Consider the following 27829-nt stretch of genomic DNA (forward strand, 5'->3'; position numbering starts at 1 on the left):
AGACTTCCAGAGGGTGTCAGTAAAGTCTGCTGGCAGTGATGGAGAGAAGATCAAGAGAACCAAGCATATGACTTCTTGGTTCAGAGATGACAATGACAGTCTACACCTCTCCAGAGTGTGTGAGCCTCAAAGAAAAGAGTTGTGAAGAACAGCACGCTCCTGCAGGGCATTTGTGGGAGTGACTGAGCAAAACGATGATTAGAAAAACTCAAGGCTGGGAAAAGGCCTCCCAGAGAAAGCACAAAATAATTGTTTCCAACAAGACAGCTCATCCATTTTGGTGCTGTGAGCCAGCTGGCTGGCAACACCAGCTACATATTAAAACAGAATTTGCCATCAGTCAGCCTTCTGGACCCTCAGCCCACACCACTGTCACGCCTCTCTTCCACTCACACAGGAAAACTAAATGCTACATTTCAGCACCTTCCTGGCATGCTCATTCTTCAACCCAGTTTTAAACCATGGTAGCAAAGGCAGTGGGACATACAGAATAGTCCTAGGGTCATCAGAGAGGCATTGTGGTCTGGGTTCACAAAAGCATATTCTAAGCAGACAAACACAGGCAGAGGATGGCCTTCTCTGGACTTCCTTTGGGTACTTCTGCCATTGTGGGACCAGAACATCTCATTCTCCCTTTTCAGTGAAGTGCTAAGAAGATTAACAATCAGCTGAGCCACAGATGAGCCACCATAATCCCTATGCCCAGGCAAATGCTGCTTGAACTCCCTTGGGATGTTCAGAGCAAGGGGCATTGAGATTTAAAACCAAATCTGAAAACTCCAAATAAGCAAAGGAGCAGCAACACCAATGCAGTACCCAAAAGTCATGAAGGATGCAGCTCTGTTCAAAAAGGTTCCTTTTTAGCTGATCATCTTAATGCCCCCTGCAATGCATTCCTGTAGGTGGGCTGATGTGGGAATATAGAACCTTGAAAGAGTAATGAGATTTTCCATAAATTATTTCCAACTTAAAAAGCTAATTACCCACTGGAATAACAGTCTGTGCTGCTCATCTCACCTCCATCCTGAAACTTGCTCAGCCTTTCGAAGTATGATGAGATGGGAACTTGAACAATATCCAGAATTGCCAGAAGCGTCCGGGTCAGCCTGAGAAGCTCACTAAAACTATAAAAGCCAAAGTATATGAGGTTTCGAGCCAGATGTACCACCTAGGAGAAAAAGAAAATAAAAATGAAGGAAGTACTGACAGCCTTTGTGGTTTTCAATTGCATTTCACACAGTATTTTCCACAGAAATTCAGATCTTGAGTGCATTCAAACTAGCACAAGTCTTGCCACTGATTTTTGGACTAAGGCCAGTGACATTAAATGTTTGTCAGGATTAGACAAAGGAATTGATCAGTCAGGTTACAGCAGACAGCAAAACCAACATGAGATTTAGGAAGGCTTGAGAGGATAAAATTGCATCTGTGAAAATATATAAGATGAAGAAGAAAGACTCTGGGAAATTATTTAAAAAGGCAGCAGCCTTGGGGAAGATGGAAGTCAGCAGAAGAGTAAGATGACTGTTATAGGTTTGCACAGAGGTGATTTCAGGTGACCAGAGGCAAAAGCAACAAAGAGAAGTACTGGAGGAAGAACTATAAATGCTGTAAGCATTTCTCCTTTATTCTTTGCTATGTGAATCTAGAAAATCTAGGCCTATCTTGAGTTTCTGTAAAGAATTTCACACAATGTTTAATCCACAGGATTAGATTATCCAGAGTGTTTCAGTAAGTGTAATACCCTATGCAGAAAACAGCACTTACTTATACTGAAGAATCCTTACAAATTGTTTCACTAATTTAGAAAGAACAGAAATATTCACCATTCACTCCCCAGAAATCCCCTCTCCCTCCACTGAAATGCAGCCACCCCAGGAGAAGGAAAGAAAGGTTAGAAAAATACAGGAGACAAGAATATTATTTTCTGCAGTACCAGTCAGCACCAAGAACAACAGAATTAGGAACAGGTGCTTCTTTAGGCTATTTTACACCAACATTTTTTTGCAACTGGCTTTATTTTGAAAGAAGCAACATCATCTTATCTGAAATGAGGAATAGTGTAAGTAGGATGCAGATAGCTGAGAAGTACCTCAAATGTAAGTTTGTTTTTCTCTTTGTCTCCAAAGGGAAAGGGCTGATTCACAACTTCTTTCAAGTACTCTTCTACAAATTCCATTGTTAGTGCAAACTTTGTCTTCATTTCATTCCTTGAAGAGTCAGTGAAGGAATCATACCTACAATACAAGGCACAGAAATAAGGAAAATTAATTATCTCTAATATCAGGATCAGCTGTCACTAAAGAAAAAACAAACCAGTCATGACCCTCTGAGATTACTTAGTTCAGCTCTCTGGAGATATGGAAAGTAGATGCCCAAACCTTCCCTTCAACAGTACCAGGAATGGGAATAATACCGACAGGATAATACCACTCTTGTGGCAGATAGAACTCTTAAATCTTGCTGTGGCAATTCAACAAGGTCATTAACAGAAACAACACTGCCTGATGCACTGCTGTGCTTCTTCCTCTGTCTCTCCAGCCAGATTTTCCCTGGCTGGGAGCATCCCAGTGCTGCTGCTCCATCAAATCAGTGGAGCCAGACACGGTTTCCACTGAAAGCAATGGTCATTTCTCTAAAATTAAATTTAACACACGCTTAAGTACTTCACTAAGTGAAGGCCAAAGCCTCTGTTAGTTGTTTGTGGACAGAGGCTGTGTCTTAATTCTGGGTTCCCAGCTGTGGCTTTCCATTGAACCAAGTTCCAGCCTAGCAAACCTGTCATGTGAGACACAACAGGATTACTTGGAGTGCAGCTGGTCTGAAGGAAGGCCATTCCATCTTCCCCAGCTTGTCCAATAAAAGAATATAGTGAAAAATAAAATTTAAATATTTAATGACTGAAAGCTGCCCATTGAAGTTTCCAAGGATAACAATAATTAATAGTTCATGCTCTGCGACAAAATGCCTTTTCACACATATGTTTTGTGGACTCTGGACATCTACAACCATTTTGCTCTGAGACTAACCCTACAAAGAGTTTTTGTACTTTAGTTTGAAGCACTTTCAACTCACTCATGAATGGTGATCTTGGTAGGAATTTCAGTCCACAATCTGGCGTACTTGACAGGCACCACAGATTCCTGGGGATCTCTGTCCACATGCATGTGCAGCATCAGGCGGCAGAAGGAAGCCCGCAGGTCATAGGGGAGGCTCTCATCAGACATACACCTGAGGATCAAGTCCACTGACAGCTGGGCAGAAATCTGGTTGATGGCGAGATACTGGCGGTCCAGGCACATTCTTGCAAAGAGGTTCAGTTGGTACCTTCAAAAAGAAAAAGGTAATAACGTGGTATTCAAGGAAATGGGTTGGAAATGAAAGAACACACCTCAGAATCTTGTGTTACAAGCCTGTTGTGAGCCTTTCTGATATAAATCCTAAAAAATAACTAGAGTGATTTCGTTATGTAAGGGAGCAACTTGACATTAAAATTATTTGTTCAATTGTTGCTTCAATTTTGTAAAACATTATTCCACGATCCCATTTCTTTTCTAATCCTCAAGACACTCAGAACACTTGCTTATCAGATCATGCCTTGCTTCCAGGGCAGCACAACCTAAAATTAAAGCTCAATAAATAAAAGGTTAGAGGCAAAATAAAAGACACACAAAGAGATGCGATGAGGAAAGGAAACTCAAGATTGGCCTGGAGTAGGCAGCAGAGACTGCAATAACTCCCACAAGAAAAAGTTGAAATTAATTCTTAGTCTCAGTTTCTGGCATGAAACTGATTTCATGTTTTTTCTTTCACGATTCTGGTTTCCTTTTTTGATATTGCCAAATTAACTGGATAAGAACAGCACTGGGGGTCTTCAGAGAGCTTACATTTTCTTCCCTTTGAACAAGCAGTTTTACCTGTAGTAGGTAAGAACTTCTAAATCAGCTTTTGTGCCCTCCTTTGCCTCCTGAGCCAGATGTCTGATGGCTTTGCCGTGAGGCTCCTTGTTGCTGTCGATCCAGTAAAGCCACACCTCCTCTTCATCAATGTCATCTGAGATGACTGGGCATTCCAGGGGATTGTCCATTTGGGTTGAAACCAGCCTGCAAATACAAACCACTCACAATGGAGCCACCAGCAAAGTGCTGGGAATTTAGGACAGCAGACAACAAAAAGGTGGCATGCTCAGATTACAGATACTCACTTGGTCTGGATGAGAATGTCAGCATTCCCTGGGCTCAGCATAAACTTGCAGATGAGTTCCTGAGTTACTGGTATTGCTGTGGTGTTAGATACACACAGGTCTGACAGATAATCCAAGAATCTGCAGTCAAAAAACCACAAATGCAGCAGAACGTGAGACTTAAACTACTACTTGGGAACTGCAGTAGAAATCTCCAGCACTCAGCACTAGAGGATGGCTGGACTACAGGGACTCTGTATCATGATATTTATCAATATATGATCTCTGCCAGTTCATACTTTTGCAACTCACAACACCTTCCACTAGATCAGGTTACTCCAAGCCCCATCCAACCTGGCCTTGAACACTGCCAGGGAATGCTGGGGCTACCAGAGAAGAGTGCAGATCTGTCAGGACCTGCAGATAGGACTCTGCATTCAAAGAGGTCATTCCATGTAAAGCAGAAAGAACAAAGCTTTGCAGGGAAATAATCTTCCTATTAATTTATCTCTCAAATTTAGGTCTTCTGATGTTTAACAAGGTTCAGGCTGAGGCTTTCCTCACAGCTGGGACATTCATTAGGTACGTGGGTTTGTCTCTTTTCAGGGATTCCTGTGTGTGCAGTAACAGTAATCCATTTTTCAGCCTTTGACACACTGCAGTATAAAAAGGGCCTCTTCCTTCTATGTAGTTTCCACTTTCCATTATAGGAATTAAGTATCTCTGAGCCCACCACTCCTCTAGCAAATGTGGCTAAAACTGAGCAAGGTGCTCAAGAGCTGGTAGGGGAGCAGATGTGAGTGAGCACACACACAGATCACATATTCCACTTCCTTAGAAATCTACATACAAACCCTGGCCATCTCCTATCAGCCATCCAAGGATCCAACAGTTTGAACCTCTAAGCACAGACCACAATCCTCACTAAAGTCTGGGAACTGTAGTGGGTGAGTACAGACAGCATTTTTAGGGTAGACTTAGGAAAAAATCCACCCACATAACCGAAATGAAGCTTTGTGGCAACTGGTAATTAAAAGTGCATAGCAATCACAAAGATAAAATTAAGCAAACAGCACATAATTACATGGAATTCTGGGGAAGTCACCTGGTTGGAGCCAAAACTCAGGAAGGTTTTTTATTTTGTAGCTCATGTGTCTTACAGCAGAATGCCACAATTCTCACTCACCCCAACAGTGCTGCAAAAATCTACAAGACTCTCCATAAAAATCAGTATCAGGATCAAGTCTTTACAGTTCAGATTACACCATTCTGGCAAGGAGCAATTTTGAAACACTTATTGCTCCTGAACTCCTCAAAGAAGTGGATACACAGCAGTTGCATGATATGGTTATGGCACAAATTCCATTACATCCTCCACCACAAGAAAATGCAATGCGTGATTTTCAATAAACATAGACCCTTCAGAGACAGAGCTGATCCTGTGATTTCCTCTTCATTTTGACCAAACCAAACACAGCTGAGCAGGGGAGAAGCAATGAGATTACAGAGTGAGGCCAAAGAGGCATAGAGAAAATAATTGAGGCAGTGAAGCACCAAGGCCTTGAGCAATATCCTTAAAGGCTACCTGGAAAATGGTATTCCCAATTACAGAGGACAATATTTGGCCTTCAGTACATTCATTTCTTATACTTGTACTACTTTGCTCATTTTACAACTGAAAATCAAATCATAAAGAGATTTTTCTATTTGAAAATAAAGAAATCCAATTCTTTTATATTCTGACCTGAAGCTTATTAAAAAAAAAAATCAGCTGAGTGAAGTTCAAGGCCAGAAATTTTAATTTGGAACAAAATCTGGTCTAGGACACAAGTTTATGGGATCTTCACTGTCCTATGCCCTTTTCAGGTCTGACCTGGAATCAGAACCTGCAGGAAAACTGATATTAATAAAAGCTTAGAAAAATTGACATGTGTGTATAACTTACACCAGGATTATTAGCAGGGGAACCAACACAAGTGGCAGTTTCACAGAGGAGCTGCAGAGCTGGGAGAAATTAAACTTTTTCTTAATTTCTCTTTGCCCTAGTCAGAACTGAGACCAAATTTTCAAGGTTGTCCTGTAAAGTATAAGCCCTCTTTTCTGTAACCTCTAGTTTTAAAATGTGGATATGGTTAAATTCCAAGAATTACAGGTAGTTCTAATATTTCCTGTACAGGTGGGGTTTTCATTTGCCAGGTCAAAACAGGGAGAAAGAGACATCAAAGCAATGAATAGCATGCAATTCACAGCTACTGCAAAAATGCTACATGGACCACTTCAAACCTTGGCTCTCGATTTCTCCTGAGTAAATTCACAAATGTCTCTATTTCTTTAGCTGTGATGTGTTTCTCTAGCAGTTTTCTGTTGTTGTGCAACAAAGCTGTGATGGTGTCTTCTGCCAGGATATCATAACCAATCTGGGACTGCATGACGCAGAAGTTCTTAGCAATATACTCCTGAAAAAAGGAAGAATTCCCACGATGACCTGCTGAGCAGCAGTGCTTTCTCTTTTACAAACAAGAGGCATCCAGATTAGTTAGCAATCAAAATAACACTCAAAACTTTCCTCTCTGAACTGGCCTGAACAAAAGAACTTCTGAATACCTCAAATATGTACCCTGAGAAAAAGATTCCATATTAGGGATGACTAACTCTTCTTATTCTTTCATAAACCAAAGGAATGAATTCATGAAAATATATATAAAATTCAAGAAATGGCAACCTCTTTTTTTTTTTTTTTTTTAAAAAAAGGAAAACTGAAAGGTTTTTATAGTGTTTAAGAAGCTTTTTTCCTGAGTCTTCCCTCCTCCTTTTCTCTCCCTTCAGGACAGAAATATTTCTGTAAAACACTGGAAAGAAAACAAAGAAGCCACACAGCGGTTAAGGCTTTTATCTCCAGTCCCTTTAGTCCATGTTCTGAAATACCTCCTGCTCACAGGGAGTCTCCAGCAGTGGGAAATCAGGCTACCTGATATAACAACCTCTGCTCTGACTCACTGCCATCCCTCTACAAATATTTAAGCAAGAGAAACAGACAGCTTCGCAGATTTCCCACTTTGCAATCCAGGCTCCAAGAACATATTTTTAATAACAGAAAGCTCATGAATGAAGCAGTGAGCCCCAGTCTCAGTCTGCAAAAGTACAAAGTGAGCTTGTGATATTCATTGTTGAACTTTCAATTCACACACTACTAAGCTATACACACACAAAAAAAGGCCTTTCCCCATTACCACAGAATCCCACTTGTAAGGGTAGAGCACCATGTCAAACCCAGGACATATAATTATAGAAATCAGGAGGAAAATTATCTTTAATACCACTGACCTGGTTCTTCCTATAGTCCTGTTGGGAGTGTCTTAGAACTCTGTAACATAATCTTAACATGTATTTGTAGGGAGCATATCTCTGGTCGCCCAGGTCTTCAAGTCTCAGCATTGATCCTTCACCTTTGTCCTTAAAAGGAGCTTTGAGGATGCCAAATATCTGTTCAAAATCAAAATCACTGAGAGTGAAAACCAGACCCAGATTTTTGCTGAACTTACATAATGGAAGTTCAGCAGAAATCAAAGACAATGGAAATGTGCTCTGACAGGATCAGCACAACATCCTTGACTAAATACAAGAGGGGACACAATCTGAGACATCACAGTTTTATGCATTTGGGGTTAGCTTTACATTTCCCACCAACCTGATTGATATTGCTTTTTCTTTACTATCCCCAAATTTAAACAGTTTTAGTTACATGTCTTAACTTTGGATAATTTAACGATGGAAAAGGAGGACAACACTAGCTTCTGTCCAGTCTCATCCTTTTCCCTTTTTTAAAAATTTCTTTCAGTTGACTTCTCAAAAATGACATTAATTTTATTTACTTGCAAGTCTGCCCTCGTGCAAAGAAAGAGTTCCACAGGGGCACTGTGTGGGGAACACTTGCAGGATTGGGACAACATTCCATGTTTGTCTCAAATTTTCTGAACAATTTGCTCTCAAACATGATCTTAAATCTTATCAGAATCACATGAAATTAAGAGCCTTCTACAGCCCCTTGTGCTTGACTCTGATTTAGGGACCAAGAGATGAGCTTTGACCAAGTAGTGTCATTTCTACCCAATCCAACAAGACACAAACCCAACCTGGCATAAGCCAACTTACCCAAAAATAACTTTTTCTCACCTCACTCTCTCCTGCAATCTGTTTGGAAATACAATTAAGTTATAAACACAGTAGGACATACCTGAGCCAATATATTTTGCTCCCTCATTAATTTCTGTCGTTCCCGGTTTGGCTTGGTAATAATCACATCCAAAACTTCTTGCCCGTTATTGGGCACATCAGCAACAAAGAAAATGAGATCTTCCAGTAGCTTGGTAACAAATCTAGAATGAATAGACAAATCATTACTATAAACAGTCACTCCACACTTGCTAGGATTCATTAAGAATGAGAATCACATTTATGCTAAGCTTTACGTGGCACAATGGAACTTCCACCACTGCAAAGTTAAGTTTGACATGTACATTAAGGATTCCAAGCCTTGGTTCAGCAGAAGCTTAAATCAATCACAGGGCTGTTTGCCAAGGCATTAAACAACAACCAGAGGGAAAACAAGAGAAAAATACAGGCTGCTGGATTGATACAGAGTATTCAAAGACCCAAAATCTATACCTGGTGGCCTCAAGGCCCAGGAGCAGTAAAAACAAACTTACACAGCCTAGCAAGGATTTTTATGCTTTATCATGGGTCCATGAAACAAGATGATGGACTCACCAGAGGAATAAAAACATTCTGCCACTAGCTAATTTCCCTACTGACCCATGAAACTGGTTCATATATACATTTTTTCATAAATATATTCATATATAACTGTTTTCCTATATATATTGACCCAAGAAACTGCATTTGTTTCACTCTTTGCTAAACAAAATATTTGTCAGAAGCAGGTGCTAAAAACAACAGAGGCAGTAGTAATTCCTTCTCTCCCACCTTCAGAAAATGCAAAAAGACAGAATATAAATGGAAAAAAAAGAAAACAAAGTCATTGCTGCCTCCTTGTTACTAACACCTTGCCAGACATGCAGTGAGAAACACAGATGTCCACAGACTTCAAAGAATATCCCCTAACAGCACCAGCAATCTTTTACATTAAAAACTCAGCATCATCTCAATTTGATCAATGGTATTTGTTAGTCCATAACTAACAAACCTACAAGCTATGAAAGAGGCAGGAAAATTCCCAAGAGATTTTCAGTCACCTGTGGGAGCCAGACACAAAGCTCCCATTACCCACAAGTGAGCTGGGCTGCTCACCTAAACCCTCTGAGTGAAGGGGTGTGTCACCCCCACAAAATAAAGTAGAAAAGGCAGCTGTAGGATGGAGCTCCTACTACTACTACTCTATACTAGAAGGTGATAAGACAGGAAAAAGATGGTTTGGGTTTTTTCCTAAAGGAAATCACAAGAACTAACAAATAATGGCACTGTTGTGAAACATCTCTGAATTGTTTTACACGTTTGTTGCATCAATCTGTCAACATCAAGACCTGACAATACTGACAGTGACAGGTTCATACAGAGATGTCCCTCCTGGACACTGTCGTATCCCTCTCTGGGTTGACTCAATCATGAAATGGCCCCCACAGCTTTTCAAGTCTGAGTCCCAACAGCCAGGCATTAAAAATCTGCATGTTAGGGTATTAAATCATCTGGTGTAATTTCTACTAGAAACTGACTGCAAAAATTCAGTTTCATCACCAAAAAGACACATTTCAGAAAAAAAATAGCTTTATATGACGTATTACAGTTATGAATTCACACTGCCAGAGATGCTGTCTTATATTCAGTTTAACCACAGGCAGCTGAAGACAAACAGTGAACTCCATCACTGGCAGTGGAATATATCTGGCTACAATGTACAACAAAGGTACTACAAAATCCCTTGATTCAGGGGAGGGTGTGAGGAACAGACATTCCAATAGTGTCGCAGACAAAACGGGGATGAATACAAGGGGTAAACACCAAATTGATGTAAAATAGAAAAAGAGAACGGGGGAAAACAACTATGAAAAAACAAATGGAGCAGCTTCTCAGTCACACTGAGACCTCCTTCAAGGCTTTTGCAGATTTTGCAGTGTGGTGAGCTTCACACAAGTCCAGAGCCCTGCAGTGCTGCTTTCATGTACATGAGAATCAGATGCAATGCACCCTCACATTACAGCTCAGAAGCAGATTATCAAAAGAAATCCAGACAAAGACATTTGCCCAGGGAGCTACCCATTTATTTATGTGGCCAGTGAGCTGGGGAAGTGCTGTTTCCCCCCCTTTTACACAGGAGATACACAGACCAGCCTGAGGAACAGCAAGGATGCTCCCTTTTACACAGGAGATACACAGACCAGCCTGAGGAACAGCAAGGATGCTCCCTTTTACACAGGAGATACACAGACCAGCCTGAGGAACAGCAAGGATGCTCCAACAGAGGTAGCATCTAACCCCAGGCTGGCACTCTCAGAAGTGAAGTGTCCTCTCCCAGTTGCCTCTGTCCATGTGGATATCACCTACCCATGACTGTGTTACCACGAGCAACCAAACATCAATTTAGCAGGGGAAAAATAAAATTCACTAACCTCCTTTCATTCTGGGTTATTGTTCCGTTCTCCAGCTTTTTAACAGTTGATGCTAGAACCTTGTTGGCATCATTGGCAAAGTCCAAGTCTCTAACCTCAGACAGAGGAACTGATACAATGGCAAAAGCTTCCTTGTCCTCTTTGGTTTGGCATGTCCCAATCTGCAATGATTTTTGGTTTAAAGTGGGTGAGAAATCCTCTTCCCTTTATCCTAATTATTATGCACACTTCATAGGTTAGAAGTGAGCCAGCATCAGGAACGAGTTTGGGGTTTTGTTTACCTTTAACATCACAGGCCTCTCCTCCTCAGTGTCTATGGGGATGCTGGTGCTGGTGACCCAAGTGTTGGTGCACAAGTGCCTCAGTCGGACGTAGGAGTTCCTACAGGGGACAGAGCAAACAGCAGCTGAGATGGATCAGTCCTGAGCCCACGTGGGCAAGTGGAGTGCCCTGCAACACCTGCCTGTGGCATGAGCCTGGAGAGCAGCAGCCACACCAGCCACTGCAATAAAAAGGGGAGGTGGACCTAAAAGACACTGCAGTACTCCTTCCCTTGACTCCTTCTTTCTCACCCAGAGCAGAGCTGCAACAAGAACAGCCAGCATCTTGGGATTATGCAGAATGCAGGGTTTAAGTATTTATGTAAGTCTAGGAGTAAAATATTCTTTAAAGGAAAAAAAAACTAAAAGGAAGATGTTATAAAATCCCATCTGAACAGAAATACATTTCATGAATAAACCCAATTCTTTTATTTTTTTTTCCTGCAGAATAACGAATCCTTTTAAGCTGTCACAGCACAAAAGCCAGAAAGTAAAGCTGACCATGGTTTCACAGCTTCATCATTATGATCTGCAAACCCTTGTTCCAGAGCAAGCATTTACAGTACCAGTTCTCAACTGAAAATCAAGTGAACAAAGAGCAGATCTGAGATCCTCCTAAATTCTTTCCATATGATAATCTGTGGTATTATCAAAAAGCAGAGCTGAGAAATCAATTACAATTTTAACTCTGAATTTTACTTTTGAAATATATTCACTGTGGTCTCCATTCACGCTCTCCCTTTCACGATGATGGGCTTTTGAGTATTCAAGTAAGCAAATTATCTGGCAGAACTTAGCATAGCAAACACACTTCAAAGTCACATACATCAGTATTTGTGGGTACCCAGCTATAAAATCCACCCTCATAACAACCAGCCCCAAGTGTCTGCAAGCCCATTCAGTCACAACCAACACCGTGTGACTTATCTAACCAATCTCAGCTATGCTACACAGCTAAAATTTCAAATATTGACAATTAAAACCCAGAAGCCACTTGCTGAATACATTTGAATAACAAATGTGCTCAGTGGCATCATGATCTGTCAGGGAAATACAAGCCCAGCTCACCCCACACATTATTTTGTTGGGAACAATTCAGTTAAATCTATTGAAAGTACATTTTTTTCAAACAGTGCACAGAGCTCAATTCTGTCCTCGCACAGATCTGTGCAATATTTAGACCATTATTTTTTCTCTCTCTCTAAGTGTCACTTGTTTTATCCTTGTAATTATTTTACCCAGTCACAGCAGCAGTATCATATTTTATACATCCCTTATTTATCCATGAACACTCCTCAAATTTTAACAGAAGGATAATACTTGCTCATGTTTGCTTTTTTTCTGCTTTACTCACCAGCACAATGCCAGGAAGAAACCCTGTCAATACTATTTTCTGCCCTTTTTTCATTTCCTTTTTTTTTTATTTTACCTTGGAACCAGGCAATCAGCTCTCTGAAGGGTGGTGGCATCCAGTTCAAAGAGAGATGCAATGTCATTTCCATGTGGCACAGAGACCAAAGTATACATAATCTTCTCCCCTGCCTGGCGTTTCTTCTTTGAAGCAGGAAGGTCGCCTTCTCTCTGCTGATTAGGTACAAGGGTTATTTGCTTGCATCAGGGCCCATTAGAAATTCTTCAATTACCTTGCAGACAAGTAATACATCTGAATTTTATTTTTTTTTTTTTTACCTTTGAGCAAGAATCTACCACGACTGGCTTTGGAGTAACACAAAGGATGCACTTTGCTACATGGGGTCTCAGGCAGTCATTAGGACAACAGCAGGCCACAAGCTATAGAGGCATTGCAGCACTGCATATGCTTTTTTGGACACCTACAACCTCAAAAACCTGCAGTAGCTGCAGACCCCTCACTCCCACCTGATGCAACTACACAGTGCTGATCTGGAAAGGGCCACGTTTGAAACAAGAGAATGAATGAAAATTAGTTGTCTGGGGTTTTTTTAAGACAAGTAGGAGATTTAAAAACTAAGCAATTTGCTTCAATCTACTGTTGTTTTATGTAAGTTTGATGGCTTTTTCCTCTCAGATTGCAGAATCAGAGCACCACGCTTTCAGAGAATCACAGAATCATTTAGGTTGGAAAAGATCTCCAAGATCATCAAGTCCACCTTTGACCACCTTGTCACTAAACTCACCACCTTGTCAACTAAACTCAAGCCATGTCCAGTTGTTTCCTGAATACCTCCAGGGATGGGGACCCCATCACATCCCTGGACAACCCCTTCCAATGTTTGTCAGACCTTTCCAAGAAGAAATTATTCCTGATGCCCAACCTGAATCTCCCGTGGAGCAGCTTGAGGCCATTTCCTCTTGTCCTGTGCACACTCTCCAAAGAGCAGGAGGCAGAACATCTGCTCCATCAGGACCAGCTTGTCATGGCAAAGAGGGCAGGCAAAGCCCCAGCTGGATTGCATTACAAATCTCAGCACAGGCTGATAACACACCAAGGCTGGGTCCAACACAGGTCTGATTTTACCCCCTGCAAGGGCAGGAGTTGTCCTTTTGAGGGACAGAGTTACTCAACCGAAGCCATGAGCTAAGGTGGGATCAGCCTCTCACCACCTGCTGAGAGCCCATGGGAATTTTGTGACACCACAGCACCATCCTCATATTTTTAGTCACCTCCACAGCTTTGCCTACAGACTCCAAATGCCACCTTCCCTGAGAACATTTCTTGGCTTGATGGAGTCACTCAGAGTCTGTATCCACACAGCAACCAAGAGAATTACTGGTGTGAGTAAAAGCTGCTCCTCTGGGGTGCCGAGTTACACATCTTACAAAAGACTGATAACCAATTAAGAGACTGGCAGCCCAGGGCCATTCATGTACACAGAATACATCACAGAGGGAGATGAGAAGAGGAATGAGGAAAGCCAAAAGAGAAAAAAATCCAACCCTGGAAGCATGAAATGCTATTATGATGATTTACAATACACCACTAAGGAAGAGCTGTACAACGTAAAAGGCCAGGCTGTACTTGGTTTGCATTAATAACTTGATTAAAACCAAACTGTAAGGGATAATCAAGGGCAAAGCTTTGATTATCCATATTGCCAATTGAAATTAAACAACAAAATTGAGGATGGATGAAATTATGGAAGAAAGGGTTACTTATCAACTCATTTCAAGGCACTTTTTTAATCCTTCCAAAACATCCATTTTTTCATTATCAAGCTTACAAAATGCCAGCTCTCCATCCCATGACTTCTATCAAGGATGGAGAGAGCAGAAAAAAAAAATACAGAAAGACATTTTTCCTAGGCTCCTCTAGTCATTAGGGTAGTGCTACAAGTATTTCAGAGGAAGGCTTGCTAAGACAAATAGCAACCATCTCCTGTGACTTGCACAAGAGTAAACTCATCTGACAGTCCCCGCAACCTCTTGTATCTTATGCCCAAAAATACTACTGAAAAATGCACAAAAAATTTAACCTATATGCAAGGATTGAGAAAACAGCAAATTGCTTTTGTAATTTCCATACATATTTTGTTGTACGTACTCGTGATGAGACACAAACTGAAAAGGCATAGAAACAATAAAAAAATCCTTCTGGGAGCTTAATAGGTGTGAGTCAGAGTCTAATATTAAATGAAAAACTACTTCCTACACTTCATAACAAAACAGAAAACTGGAAATCCAGTTTAAAATTCAAGAGATCTGTAAAGGAGTGAGTAGTACAGAATAGTTTAGGAGAGCATCCAAACTTTTTGATATTTTCCACAACTTACATTGAAATCTAATTAGGGTTTCCCAGAAACTACCCACTTCACTATAATTTCCAAACTGAAATGACTGGTATACAAAAAGGCAGGACACTTCATAATTGTATAGTTTGCTTTTTATCCTGGGGCTCTGAGTAAAATACAGACCAAAACATGAAACCATACTGGGAGGGAACATGGACAGGGACATCTGACCCAGACTGGACAAAGGGATATTGCCCACCACAGAACACCATGACCAGTGTATAAAGTGGGTGAGCTGGCAGGAGGCAAAGTCAGGTCTCCTGTGCTTTAGGAGTTCACAACCATTAGCTCTGTGGACAAGTTCACCCAGCAGTTTGGGGCTAACCCTGCTCATTCCCCGGTGACCCCAGCAGTTGTACAGATCCAGCTGAGCAACGAGTTCACCAGCCCTAAGTCCCATCAACCCATCAATGTCTGCCAGGTACTAAGCTTAGTACCTGGCAGACATTGGAACAAGATCTGGTTTTTAGCCTAAGAAGTAATTCTACTTCAACAGGGGGCAAGACAGTGCCTGCAACACAGCTAACTGCAATGCCAAGCTTAGGTGAGCAAAATCAGACCTGCACAAGAGCTGTACAGCAGTTCCACAAAGCTGAACTCCCCCACAAACCTCAGAGCTCTCCTTACAGCATTAATTTAGAATCTCAATCTCACAACCCAACCTGGGTTATGGGAGTTAAGCTCTACTCATGAGAAAAAAAATCCAAGAAGTGACCCCCAACCTGACAGCTCTGGAAACAAGTTTTATACAAGGGGTACATGAGAGACAGCAATGCTGTCATTACATAGAACCAAACAGGGATGTGTATTTGTGCCTCATTTTATGCACATGCCTGTGTGGGAGAGAGAGAATGCACAGACACTTGCATACAGAAAGCCTTTCACAATAAATTAAATTTAGTAAGCAGCCATCAGAATCTGCACTTAACCCAGCTGTTATTGAATCAGCAGGTGAGTCCATGTGAGGATGTGGAAAGAAGTGAAAGTACTAGGCTAGTTTAAATTAATTAGACAATAGCTTAGGAGAAGTACTGCATTCCTAAGCAGATGAAAACAAGATGACATTTGCTCAGGTAGAAACTGGCATATGAGCAGATGCAGCCAGCAAAACTGGATTCAATTAAGAGAAAAGAAGAAAAGAACTGCAAAGGAACTCAAATGCAGAGAGAAGAAAATTCAACTTAAAGCAGTGTGAAGAGAAAGCCAATGGAACAGTTTCAGAGATGTTGGCAATATGGTCAGTGACAGCCAAGGAAAGCACTTCCAGGATTTAATAAAAAACAAACAAAACCAGGTGAATTACATGCCAGGAGTATAGAGAACTGTGGGTAAAACAATATTACCAAATAGTACATTCCTGGAAGGAAAATGTATATAGTTTTGATTGTCCCAAACTACAACAAACTAGCAACAGGCCATCACAAGTCACATCAGACACATACCCAAGGTGAGGAAGGTGCAACCACTTCATTCTTGTGCACTGGTTAAATCACTCACAAGGATCAAGGAGGTCACACATTGAGTTCTGCTTTTGCCTGGCAGGAGTTGGATCCACCCCTTCCAAACAACCCAGTGTAAGTATCAGAGGTACAAAGAGCAGAGTCAGCTCCTTCAGCCTGAGAAAACTTCAGTGTGCACTGACACAGAGAGCTGTGAGCCCCCATCCTTACTCTGCAGCAGCAAAGCTCAATAATCACATCCAGGAAGGGGAACTGAGTAAACTCCCATGGCACAGCCAGGGTGGGACTCACCTAGGAAAGCAAAGGCTGAATATTCAAAAAAAGAGTCTTGGGTGGTGAGAAAAAACACCATTTTGGTGAGAGAGGGAAATACTGATCCAGGCCCACAGCAAAGTCTGTAAACAACACTGATTTACACTGCTCCATGATTTAAAGAGAAGCTTAAAGACAAAAAAAAAGCACAAACATACTGCTTGCCATGTAGAAGGCAAATGTAAGGAGAGACAAATCCCATGCTGGAATCAGTGACGAAATAATCAGGTCCAATGAGATTTGTCCTCCTTGAGACTTAGAGCTCAGCAGATAACCCTTTTCACAGCTCTTAACAGAATTTGCTACTAATTGCTACTATCCCAAAACTTTCTTATTTAAGTCAACTGGGCATCATACCTAAAATTCAAGAGATCTACATGGAGTTTTGCTTACAGGAGGGCCTTAATTTCAACTGCAAAAAGCAATCAAAAAACATGACAGACCTAAAATACCTTTTCTTTTAGAAACCCAATCTACAATTCCAATTGGTGAAAACACCTCTTGTGGCATAGAGACAGACAAGGATAATGCCCTGCTCCTGAATGAATACATTAAGCTGCACTACAGATTTCAGCAGAAATTAAATTTAATAGCAGCCAGAGTTCTGAAAATGCCTGTTAAATCCAGAGCAATGTGGTATCTCAATACGTTAACCCAGTTTAGGAGGCTCTTACAAAACCAGCATTTTCACAGAGCAGTAACGTGAGCAGAACTCCATAGGTTAGATTATTTTTAAAATTCTTTATGAGAAGAAAATGGAGTAAATGAATGGCCAGCCTTGCTCCTGCCTGCTAGGAGCCCTGGCAGACAGCACAGCAGTTAGCCTCCTGTAACACCTTCACTGTTGACTCATTTGTGAGTCATCGCGTTTTTAGCAGAGACATCACGTTGCAATCCTGTTGTTAGGAGCCAGAGACATTCTGTAAGAAACAATGTATGCATTTCCAGAGCTGATTCAGACCCGTGTGCAACAGCAGAATAATAATAATGCGCCAGCATCCGTGTCTCCCCTTCTCCCCCAGCCTCCCCAGTGGTCTGACTGCTGGCTTTATATAAACTGCCATTTTTAAGCTGATGATTTTTCTTTTCTCTTTTCTTTTCAGTGTTTTTCAGATTGTCTACTCTACTTGTTTAAACAGCATCACCCGCATAAAATATATAATTCAATACAGGTCATTCCTGGAAGGTAAAATAAAATATTTTTTTAATAAAAACAAATTAATTTACAGTTTTTATCAGGGAAAAAAAATCTCCTGGGTTGGCAGCAAAAAGGAAAAGTTTGAACTGCAGAATGTTGGGAATTCATAAAGATATATAAACAGAAGTCAAAGGAGATACATCAAATTGTACCTGGCAGCCCACAGTAGAACTGCCCAACTTCTTTACAAGATAAGCGAGTACATACCAGTCTCCACCCTAACAAAAATCTCAACAATAAAAGACAGATGGGAACTAGTTAGAATTAGCCCTCTCATGAAAATGCAGACAAATGGAGATAAGGTACCCATCCAAAGTCAGCCTTTAACACAAAGGCACTAACAAATGCCAGGTTCCCAGCTGCTCCTGACATTTCCCTGATGTTGGTAGCATTCTTCTTGATGCTGTACATTTCTCTCCTTAGAACAAGCATAGTAATTTGCAGCATAAAAAACACCAATTTTGGGGTTAGTGGGAGCTGCAACACAGAGCACTGCATTTTGATACATGATACAATACAATCTCCTAGACTTTAAGAGATGAAGGAGCCCTCTTTTGATAAGACCCTTAAATCTCAAAAAGGTCTTCCCACCTAAAAAAAAATATTCTGGAACTTAGATGTGGGAATATCAATAACTCATTGCAAGGCCAAATTTTACCAGAATTAAAAGCAGTGCTTCACAAGACAATTTGGCTGGATTGTCAAGAAGCAGCTCATAAACAAGCAATGAACCTCAGTCCAAACATACATTTAATGCTTGGGAACAGAAATCCCAGTGACTTCCAGTAATATTTATGCTCTCTGGAGCCAAAACTCTTTCAACCCTTAAGTGACTCTGGAGTCACTTAAGGCAAGGCAGAAAAGATGTGCTTAGGCAGAACCTTGGTGTCCATGCCCACTGCTGCATCATGGAAAACCATTCTCCATTGCTGCTTCCCAAAATTCAGTTGCCTGAGCCACTGGGATCAGGCCTTGTAAACCAGGACATGAACATGCACAAGCAGCCCCAGCACATGCTGAGGGGTTCAGGGCTGGCACAGACTGCACATATGGCTGTGCTGCCTTTAAAACCCAGGCAACAGAGAAGGAGCTGCTCCCCTTTCATCCAACAGCCCAGAAGAGAAAAGAGAGTCCCAGGATGGCTCAGGCTGAAGGGACCACAGTGGGTCAGTGCCACCTCCCTCCCTGCTCCAGCAGGGCCATCCCACAGCACAGGTTTGTGTCCAGATGGTTCTGGAATATCCCCAGTGAGGAGACTCCACACCCTCTCTGTTCAATCTGTTCAGTCCTCAGTCACTGCCCAGGACAGAAGTTCTGCCTCGTGCCCAGGTGGAACCTCCTGGGCTCAGTCCCTGCCCGTTCCTCTGGTGCCATTGCTGGGCCCTGGAGCAGAGCCTGGGCCCTGCTCGGAGCCCTCCCTGCACACAGGGACACCCAGGGCTGAGGGCCCCTCTCAGCTGGGGCTCCTCTCCAGGCTGGACAGCCCCAGCTCCCTCAGCCTTTCCCTGCCACAGATGCTCCAGGCCCTGAATCATCTCTGCAGCCTCTACTGGCCCCAGTCCAGGAGCTCCCTGTCCCTGCTGTGCTGAGGAGCCCAGGACTGGACACAGCACTGCAGATGTGCCACACAGGGCTGGGCAGAGGGGCAGGATCACTCCTGACCTGCTGGCACTGCTCTTCCCAGGGCACCCCAGGATTCCATTGGCCTTCTTGGCCTCAAGGGCACAGGCTACAGGTTCAGCCCTTCAGCCACGAGGATTTGTTTATTCATCTCCTATTTCCCTGCTACTCAGACTTCAAATTTTGCTGGGGTAGGTCCACTTCAACCTCTTCACTATAGATTTACTTCATGGGCAGTATTTCAAAATTAATTGCTTCAAAGGATGGAAAAGAAGGTGCCTTTGCTGTGAGCCAGTTAGGCAGAGACCAGGCAGAGGAAACACTAGATGATAACCAGAGCAAGGAAAGCCTGTGTGCTCCAGGTTATGTGCTATTGGATACAAGAGTGACATAGCTGACCCTCCAAGAACTCCAAATATTACAAGATTCTTTTACTTTTGAGGGACAATTCAATGCACTGCATCATTCTAACATCAAAGAAATTCCTGCACAGGGATATGAAGTTTCTATATTGGGTTGCTCCAGGGCTAAATGAAGGCTTAAATAGCCATTGCTGACTCATGGCATTTCCAACAAGATTATAAAGGAGTGAAGGATCCAAAAGGATTTTTACCACACTAATAGAGCCTGTAGGCTTGGATTTACATGGAGGTGTCACCAAAAATTGCTAGAAGTTCTTCCACAAAACATCTTTCATAGGAAAGTGCTGACTGCATAAATTAAAATGTCCACAGAGATATCAGCTTTAATCATCAATCAGCTTTGATTACTTTTTTATTGGAAGCATTCCTCTAATGTGATTTATCTGGTCTGGGGTTTTAGCTGAAACCAATATCCAGGAGGAATAAGCCAAACTGATAGTGAAGCCACCTTTAACATTCATGCTTACATTACATTTGTGCCTTTGTCATTATCCAGTCCAGGGAATATTTAACTATTTAGATGAACTGGAATGGCTACAGAGGGAAAACTTACACCATAAATAAGTATGGTGTGGTACAACAGGATTGGCTCCTCAGTGACAAGGGCCTAACACCTACTCACTGGAGAATTCTAGAACTGATCTTGATTTCCATTCCAAAGCTTCAAAGGCCTCAAGTTTCATTCCAATACAAAAGAGAAACAACTGGTGGAACTTCTGTGCTTTCATAGGAGAGAATTCTCATTTCTCTAGACAGCTTAGCTCTTATTGCAATATCGCCACTAATGCCAAATATCAGGGAAGATGGAAAACCAATGTAGCCAACTCCTATGAAAGGCTTCATTTTTATTAAAATTGGAGTCCTCAAGGCATGTAATTATGTAAGAATCTTGGGTTTCTTGTCATGAAAAATCAAAAATTCCTTCTCTGTGCAGAGAAAAACTTGAAATTGTGTCCTCTTAAAGAACAAAAGCCGGAAGGCAAGCAGAAAGAAATTAAATTGAATTTTTTTGAAGAAGATCTCGGCTTTTCCAAGGCAATCTCCTGAATTTGATGGAGGAATTATTCTTTTTGGGAATATTTGTTGACTTAGTAACAATAAGACTCCCTCAAGGAGACTTCCCCCAACTCCACTTCCTTCACACACTAAAATCTCCATGTCTGGCCTCATTAGTCAGAATTAGCTAAAATACTGTTGAAGCTGTATCAGGCAAAGGCTGTTGCCAGGAAATAACACATCTGAGCTAAGAACCAATACATTTCATATCTGCAGTCAGACAACAAGCAGAACAGCTTCAACTAATGCCACTTTGATGCAGAATTTGAATAAGTTTCTTATCATTTGCCTCAGAGTGAGGGAAAACGTTCTGAATTGCCAGTTCCGAGATGCATCCTACCTTACACAGGATATGGAAAGCAATCCCAGCAGCTGGAACACATAAGGAAAAGGAAAGCTATGAAGAGCTTCCATATGTCAGGATGTGCTGGGTTAAGGATACAGCATCCCCCAGATTATATGCAACATAAATTCCACTTACCAAAGCTTTTCCTTCATTATTACCTTCTGGGTAGTGTGGGTTAAGCTGGAAAAGAAAAGAAGTCAAATACTATCTTGATAGCTTTCAGACATTTCATAACTGGGGAGAGGGTTTGGTTCAGTTCTCTGTTATGTTTCCAGCCTGCAAAAGGAGTGGAGTTTTAGAAGCAGTGTGAGAGTAAAAGACTAACTGCTTCAATTTCTGGCTGACTTAGCTGGCTATGTCCTCACCTCTAGAAAGAGCATCTTACAATCAAGCTTGTTAACTCAAGAGGAATCTCAAACAACCAAACCCAAAAGGGACGATGAAGAAAGCACAGTTACTATTCTAAATGCAGCCTGTTACAGTCACCCACACAGACACACACGCAATCAGTTCCAGGATTGACCCTGAGCAGATAGACTGAGATAAAAAAATAACAGTCTCTATGTCTACTGAGATTTTACAGGAGAAGACAGTGAACTCAGAACTAACTCATCTTTGAAACAGGAGTGACAATGCCACTAGAGAAAATTATTTCATTACACTGTAGTTCTGTTTAACTATTATTAATGGGAATAATATTTTCTATGTCTATCAAGATTATCAAGCATTAATCAGTACTAGGAGAAGCTTGGATGAAAGATGGTATACAATAATAACTTTAAAGTATTACTATTTAAAAGCTGTTAAATATCATACTTTTGACAAGAGAAATATGTAGCCTATAAGATGAAGGATTATGGAGGCAGACATATTCACAAGTAAACAAAAACACACACACCCACTCACTAGCTGCACACGAAACCTTTAAAGATTTGATTTACACGAAGAAACAATTTTGTGTCAATATTTACCAATATTCCCTGACACAGGATATGCTGAAAATGCTGAAGTAAGATTATAAGTTAGAAAAGACAATTTTCTTCTTAGGCAATTACAGTGTGTATACATCTTACAGATGAGTACTGTCATTTTCTTGGCTTGAATTTGGCATTACCAGTGTGGAAGAGTCAGAAGAGAATTGCACAGGGCATGATGCATGAGTCCCAGAGGAACTTTTCAATATCACATTATCATACATCTAACATTAAACAGACAACTGTTGTGAAGAGATTCTGTTACACTGATAACACTTTTATTAAAAATTAATAATTTGTATCTCTTTAACCCCTCAAAATGCCCACTCCTCTCCACAACAGAAGCCTGAAGAAAGGAGGAAAACTTTCAAATCTTTGTCAAATGGCTGAAAATACCTTCCCTACATGTCACAACTTGATGTGTTAACACAGAAATGACCAAGGGTTTATTCTGTCTCCATATCGTTTTTTGCATTAGCCACTGTGTTACCATTACAAACTTAATTCAGAGACCTTGCTTTCTTCCCTGAGCTGACACCTGTCTCAAATAGTCCATTTTGCTCCTCCCTGACATTGTCACAGTCTCCCAACTCCAAGTGCCTCTTGCTACTGCTATACAGCATCAGGAATGAGAGATGAACACCAAAAAACTAGAAGTTATACACATATGTAACTATCTTCACAAAGTTTTGGTTCCTTCTTAAGTTTCCACATTTCTTTCAGCATGACATTTGTTCACCTGACACCTTAAAATAATCCTGGTGTCCCAATTTTAGCAGCCAAGCTGCCTTTTGGTCTGCCTTTGGTCCCTCATCAAGAAGAGACAAAATCAGCAGGCAGTCCCCCTCAGTCCCAGCCACGCACTGTGGCCTTCCAGCAAAGGTGCAGAGAAGGTACAGGAAGGCTGAAATTCTATGCTACCTTCAGATATTGCTGGTTGCAAGCAAGCAAGCAAGTCTGGGTCATCTCAGGTTTGCCACTAGAGCCAGAACAGAGAACTTGGCACTGAGGATTTGATCCTACAGGTTTCCATTGAAGGACTCAAGTGAATAGAGTTACCTACCCAATATGAACTGAATTCTGATATCCTTCAGCTGCTTGCTTTCAACATAATGGTGATTAAAATATATATAGATATTTATAACAGTAACAGGAGAAATTAGGAGACTCCAATTGACACATCCTGCCTTCTCAAAAAATGACTGAACAGACTGCCTTCAAATTTCCAAAACAGGTCACTTGTGGACTGGGGTGATGGAGACAGAAGGCTCAGGTGAGAAATCAAGTACATCCTTGATGATGATTTTTCTTGCCCTGCTGTTACAGAAATAATAAACCCAAAAAGATATTGTTTAGAGAAAGTTTTGAGATGCAGACATTAAACATAATGGAACTCAGTTTTCAGGCTGACATCCATGGCCCCATTTTCAGCTCTGGTCAGCAGCTGCCACTTTCATTTTCATTTCAACTGAGATTGTTGGTGCTGAGGGTTTCTAAAACACAGACCAGCAGCTATTATCCCATGCTTCATTCTCCAGATAGAAGGGGCATAAATCATCTAGTGTTGTGTGTCATAATACACCTGTTCTGAGTCCCTTTCAATATCCCAGCCCAGAATGACCTAAGGACACAATGACAGTCTCAGCACTCCAAAACCTATTGCTTTTTCTGATTTATGTAAGATCACTTCCACATTCTTCAATAAATTGCCAAAACAAAAGAAGCCTTGAAAAGAACAACATTAGTATTTTTATCTTGCTACTAATGAAATCAAGTAATTTGATTTCTGCAGGTGTTTAGAAAGAAAGAATGCTATGCTAAAATAGGCCTCAATAAAGCTCAACACTTTTCAAGCTTTTTTGTGTCATTGGATGTCTTGAAATTTCAATTTACTGAATTGTACCTGAAATACAGCAGTGAATATTGCTGTAAAATGCCACTGGAAGGTGCATGCAGCCAAAATGCACCAAGAACAAGAAGAATTACAAACTGCAGAGCTTAAGCAAGTGTAATTTTATAAATTATTATTGTAATAGTTTCATTATATGTTGTTTTGGGTTTGGGCTTTTTTTTTTAGTATATCTTCATCAGCTTCTTTTGCAGTAAAGAATAATCCAGAAATCATAATCCTCTGCTGCTTGTTTTTCAACAAACTCAGGCACAGTAATTTTTACCCTTCCATGAATGGGAAAGAAAAAGGTACCACAAAAAGAGTTTCTCATTTACACCTCTCATCTGGAGTTTAGAGACAGATTTTTTCTTTTAAATCTACATTTAAATAGAATTTAGTTGCACCCCTCTGCAAGAAGCCAAATTCCCAACTTGTGATCCACACAGGGTATCTGAGAGAGCCTGAAGGTGCTCAGGCTCAGGAGCCAGTGCTGCAGGTGGTCCTCCTGAGTATAAAAACTGGTGACTCTTGGACAGATTTCAGGCTCAGCCTTTGTACACAGTGCTATGTGAAAAGATGAGATGTCTGAATGCATACATATATCAGCATCCTCACCCTGTGGCAGCAGCAGAAGGCCCCCAGGAGAAAGTATGTATGACAAACTCATAATGGAAGTCAGCTTTTACACATGGAAAACTGAGGAATCAACAAAGTCTTTATTTCTGGTTAAAACCACATGGACAGGCAAAAAATCTCATTGCTGAATTTTCACTTAGTAACTTTACAAAATCTGTAAAGTCTGCATAGCAGGAAGGCAACTTTCATGTCTGTGTGTTTGTGTGCTACTTCTGGTAGTTGGTGCTCAGAGAATGCCAGTGACCTGCTAACCCTGAGAGGGATTCCACAAGATTGAGCACCAGAAGTTCCAGGCTCTGTCATTTCCACTGATTAAAGCTACTCAAAGTTGTACCTTAAAGTTTCCAAACCTCACAAGTCTACAGTGCATCATTTCCTGGGGTTCTACTATTGTCCAGATCATCTCACAGGTTATTCCTGGCTTTAATTTTACTTTTGCATCTTCACATAGCTAGATATCCTTTACAATTCAAGAAGTTTGAAACTCCACATTTCTAGTGAACGTTGTTTTCTTGGAGGAATGCATGGAAAGTACTCAAACAGGCTATTTTTGGACGCTCAATTAAGAAGGAGAGAGAGGAGTTTGGAAAAAGAAACACCCATGCTGATTTTAATCAAATTTTGTTGACTAGGTAAAGGATATTTAAAGCATCTTGTCAAGGGAAGAATTAGATTTTCAATTTCCAAATTTCAGCTAAATGAGCATTTTAATGACTTGGTTAAAACCTGCATTTATGAAGGAAACCCTGACAGACAAAGCATAAAAGGATCTAATTCAACACACTCAAACATTCCCCATTTCATTTGATAACCAGCCTGTTAACACACAGCCTGTTACCCAGCCAACAAGGGCAAGTGTTTCAGGGAAGAAAAGCCAGGACAAAAGAAAAATAATCCACTTTTCAAATCTTTCATCTTCATTAGGCTTGCTTTGTTCTTTGTTAATGTCATACTGATTAGCTTTCGATAAATCCAAAGGACTTTTGCACAATTTCAAAGACTTTCAGTGGCATTCAAAGGACTTTTGCCATCTTATTAACTTGCCAGACAAAGCCTGGCTACAGCTCTACCTCGATAAACTCCATTCAACCCCTCCTCAGCATCAGCACAGAGCTCCTGATAATCATCATGCAAGGAAAGTTTAACAATCTTAAAAGGCCTTTTCTTTCAGGACTGTCTTTTCCTCATGAGCCATGTCTTAGCAGATCAGACAAGTTTCAGGGAGCACTGGGAAAGCTGAACCTTTTTGTCTGCTTCAGGCCCCCCTGCTAGTCAAAAACAGGACTGAGAAGCAGCCTCAACACCTTCCTGTCCTGATTTTTCACCTTCATTATCAGGAAAAAAGATTATCTTGATGGCATTTCCAGCTGCTGTGTAAGCAATGGCAGGCCAGCATTTTGCCATGCCTAAATCAGCACAGATTTAAAGGTCTCACACAAGCAGCATAAGCTGGAGTAGCTCCATGTTATGAGTGGTAACTGGGAAATTTCATTTCATCTACAGGGATCAAGGGCAGAGAACCTGAAACCAGTGCTCAGCCCCATTCAGCCATATCCCATTCTGCAGAAGAAGTCAAAAGAAAGGAAAATGTCTAAGAGATCCTTAAGTGTAACTTGGATGCTGGGCCATAACCTTAGTCTGAGCTTCAGCAGCTCTGTGTCAACCTGTGTTATATAGAAGAAAGAAAGCATCCTCATCTCTTCAAGAGTGATGTTCTAAATATTAATTAAATATGCCTTTCAGTGGTCCTCACAGGAGTAACTAGGGATGATTGAATTAGACATGACTGATGTTTCTACTGTTAAAAAAAGCAAAACCAAAAACAGGCACACAAAACCCCAAAAACAATAAAAAACAAAGGAGGGAAGTCTTGGAAACGTCCATCAAGCATCACAAAGAGGCACAAATACAAATGAATAAAAGCTTCTCAAGTGATCTTGAAAAAATAAACAAAAATAATGCGCTTAAAGACAGACCACATGTCTACATTTGCTGTTTTGGAAGACATGAAAATGCAAGATGTATTTTTAATAACATAATTAGGCCTTGTAATGACTAAATGACAATAAATGCTGCATTAATATTTTGTACTTCCTCACTCCTAAATCTTGTATATGTACAAACATGGTCCCAATGCAGCCAGCTTCAGGCAGGATTGAAAGAGCTGAACACTCTCGCAGATCACAATTGCAAATTAGTTGGCTGGGGGAAAAGACTTTCCTCTGAGATCCAGATTTATAAAGGCATTTGCACACTGACAGATTCCACCAAAGTCAAGACAAGTCAGGTCATGAAATTTAGCCACATTCTCAAGATTCTTAAAAGCCTTGGAGAAATCTAGTTCTGGGTTTGGTTAAATGACATCTAGATCTGTCACTTTAAAAAGCCATATCCAAGTCTGCAGAACAGGTCAGGCTGGCTCTGTAAATCAGTAATCCATCCTCCTCCTCTGGATCTCTTCCATCTCTTCATGCATAGCTGTAAATTATCCTTCACTCCTTATAGAGCTTTAAAACAAACCCACACTCCTATGAGACAGAAAAACTGAAATAAGGCTTCCAGTGCTGAGTTCACCCTGTCACCTCGGCAAATCCTTTTTCTTATGAGAACCTTTAATCACAGAGCCAAACAGACAGAAAATAATCAGAGTGCTGTGCTAAAATTTAATGAAGAGACACTGGGGAAAAACAGCCCCAAAGGAAGATTTTGATGCAATCTCCAGGTGAGGAAGTCCCACAGTACCAAGGAATGAAATCTGTGAGGAGATGTGTGAAGGCCTTGGTAGATGCTGCCATCTCCTGGCATCTTCTCTGGCTTACAAACTGTTCCTGAGCAAAAGGTAGCTCACATCTCAGTTAAACAAGGCCATTTTTATTTTATTTTATTTTATTTGTTACTTGCCTCATTCTTCTCAAGGCAGAAGAAACCACAGAGCACTTAACACTGTGTTCACCTTCTCTGCATGACCAGGACATGAACAAGGCCTTCTGCAAAGGTTTGTTTCCATGTCAAACAGAAAAG

The 27829-nt window shown here is 41.0% G+C and overlaps 1 protein-coding gene across 1 annotated transcript in view; it reads right to left on the reverse strand.

Annotated features, from left to right (window-relative positions):
* ITPR2 (inositol 1,4,5-trisphosphate receptor type 2) overlaps positions 1–27829 on the reverse strand; it is a 243878-nt gene that overhangs the window by 165122 nt on the left and 50927 nt on the right. The window contains exons 10-21 of the mRNA XM_054281843.1: positions 21443–21487; positions 12556–12710; positions 11088–11187; positions 10807–10967; positions 8418–8559; positions 7508–7666; positions 6467–6639; positions 4205–4324; positions 3918–4103; positions 3076–3327; positions 2093–2237; positions 1018–1168 (exon numbers count right to left, since the gene is read on the reverse strand). Coding sequence (XP_054137818.1) covers positions 1018–1168; positions 2093–2237; positions 3076–3327; positions 3918–4103; positions 4205–4324; positions 6467–6639; positions 7508–7666; positions 8418–8559; positions 10807–10967; positions 11088–11187; positions 12556–12710; positions 21443–21487 — 1789 coding nt within the window. The remainder of the gene's footprint in view (positions 1–1017; positions 1169–2092; positions 2238–3075; positions 3328–3917; positions 4104–4204; positions 4325–6466; positions 6640–7507; positions 7667–8417; positions 8560–10806; positions 10968–11087; positions 11188–12555; positions 12711–21442; positions 21488–27829) is intronic.

The sequence above is a fragment of the Melozone crissalis genome, unplaced genomic scaffold (genome assembly GCF_028551555.1).
Source record: "Melozone crissalis strain CALT ecotype California unplaced genomic scaffold, PUWL_Pcris_2 ptg000033l_1, whole genome shotgun sequence".
Lineage (NCBI taxonomy): Eukaryota > Metazoa > Chordata > Aves > Passeriformes > Passerellidae > Melozone > Melozone crissalis.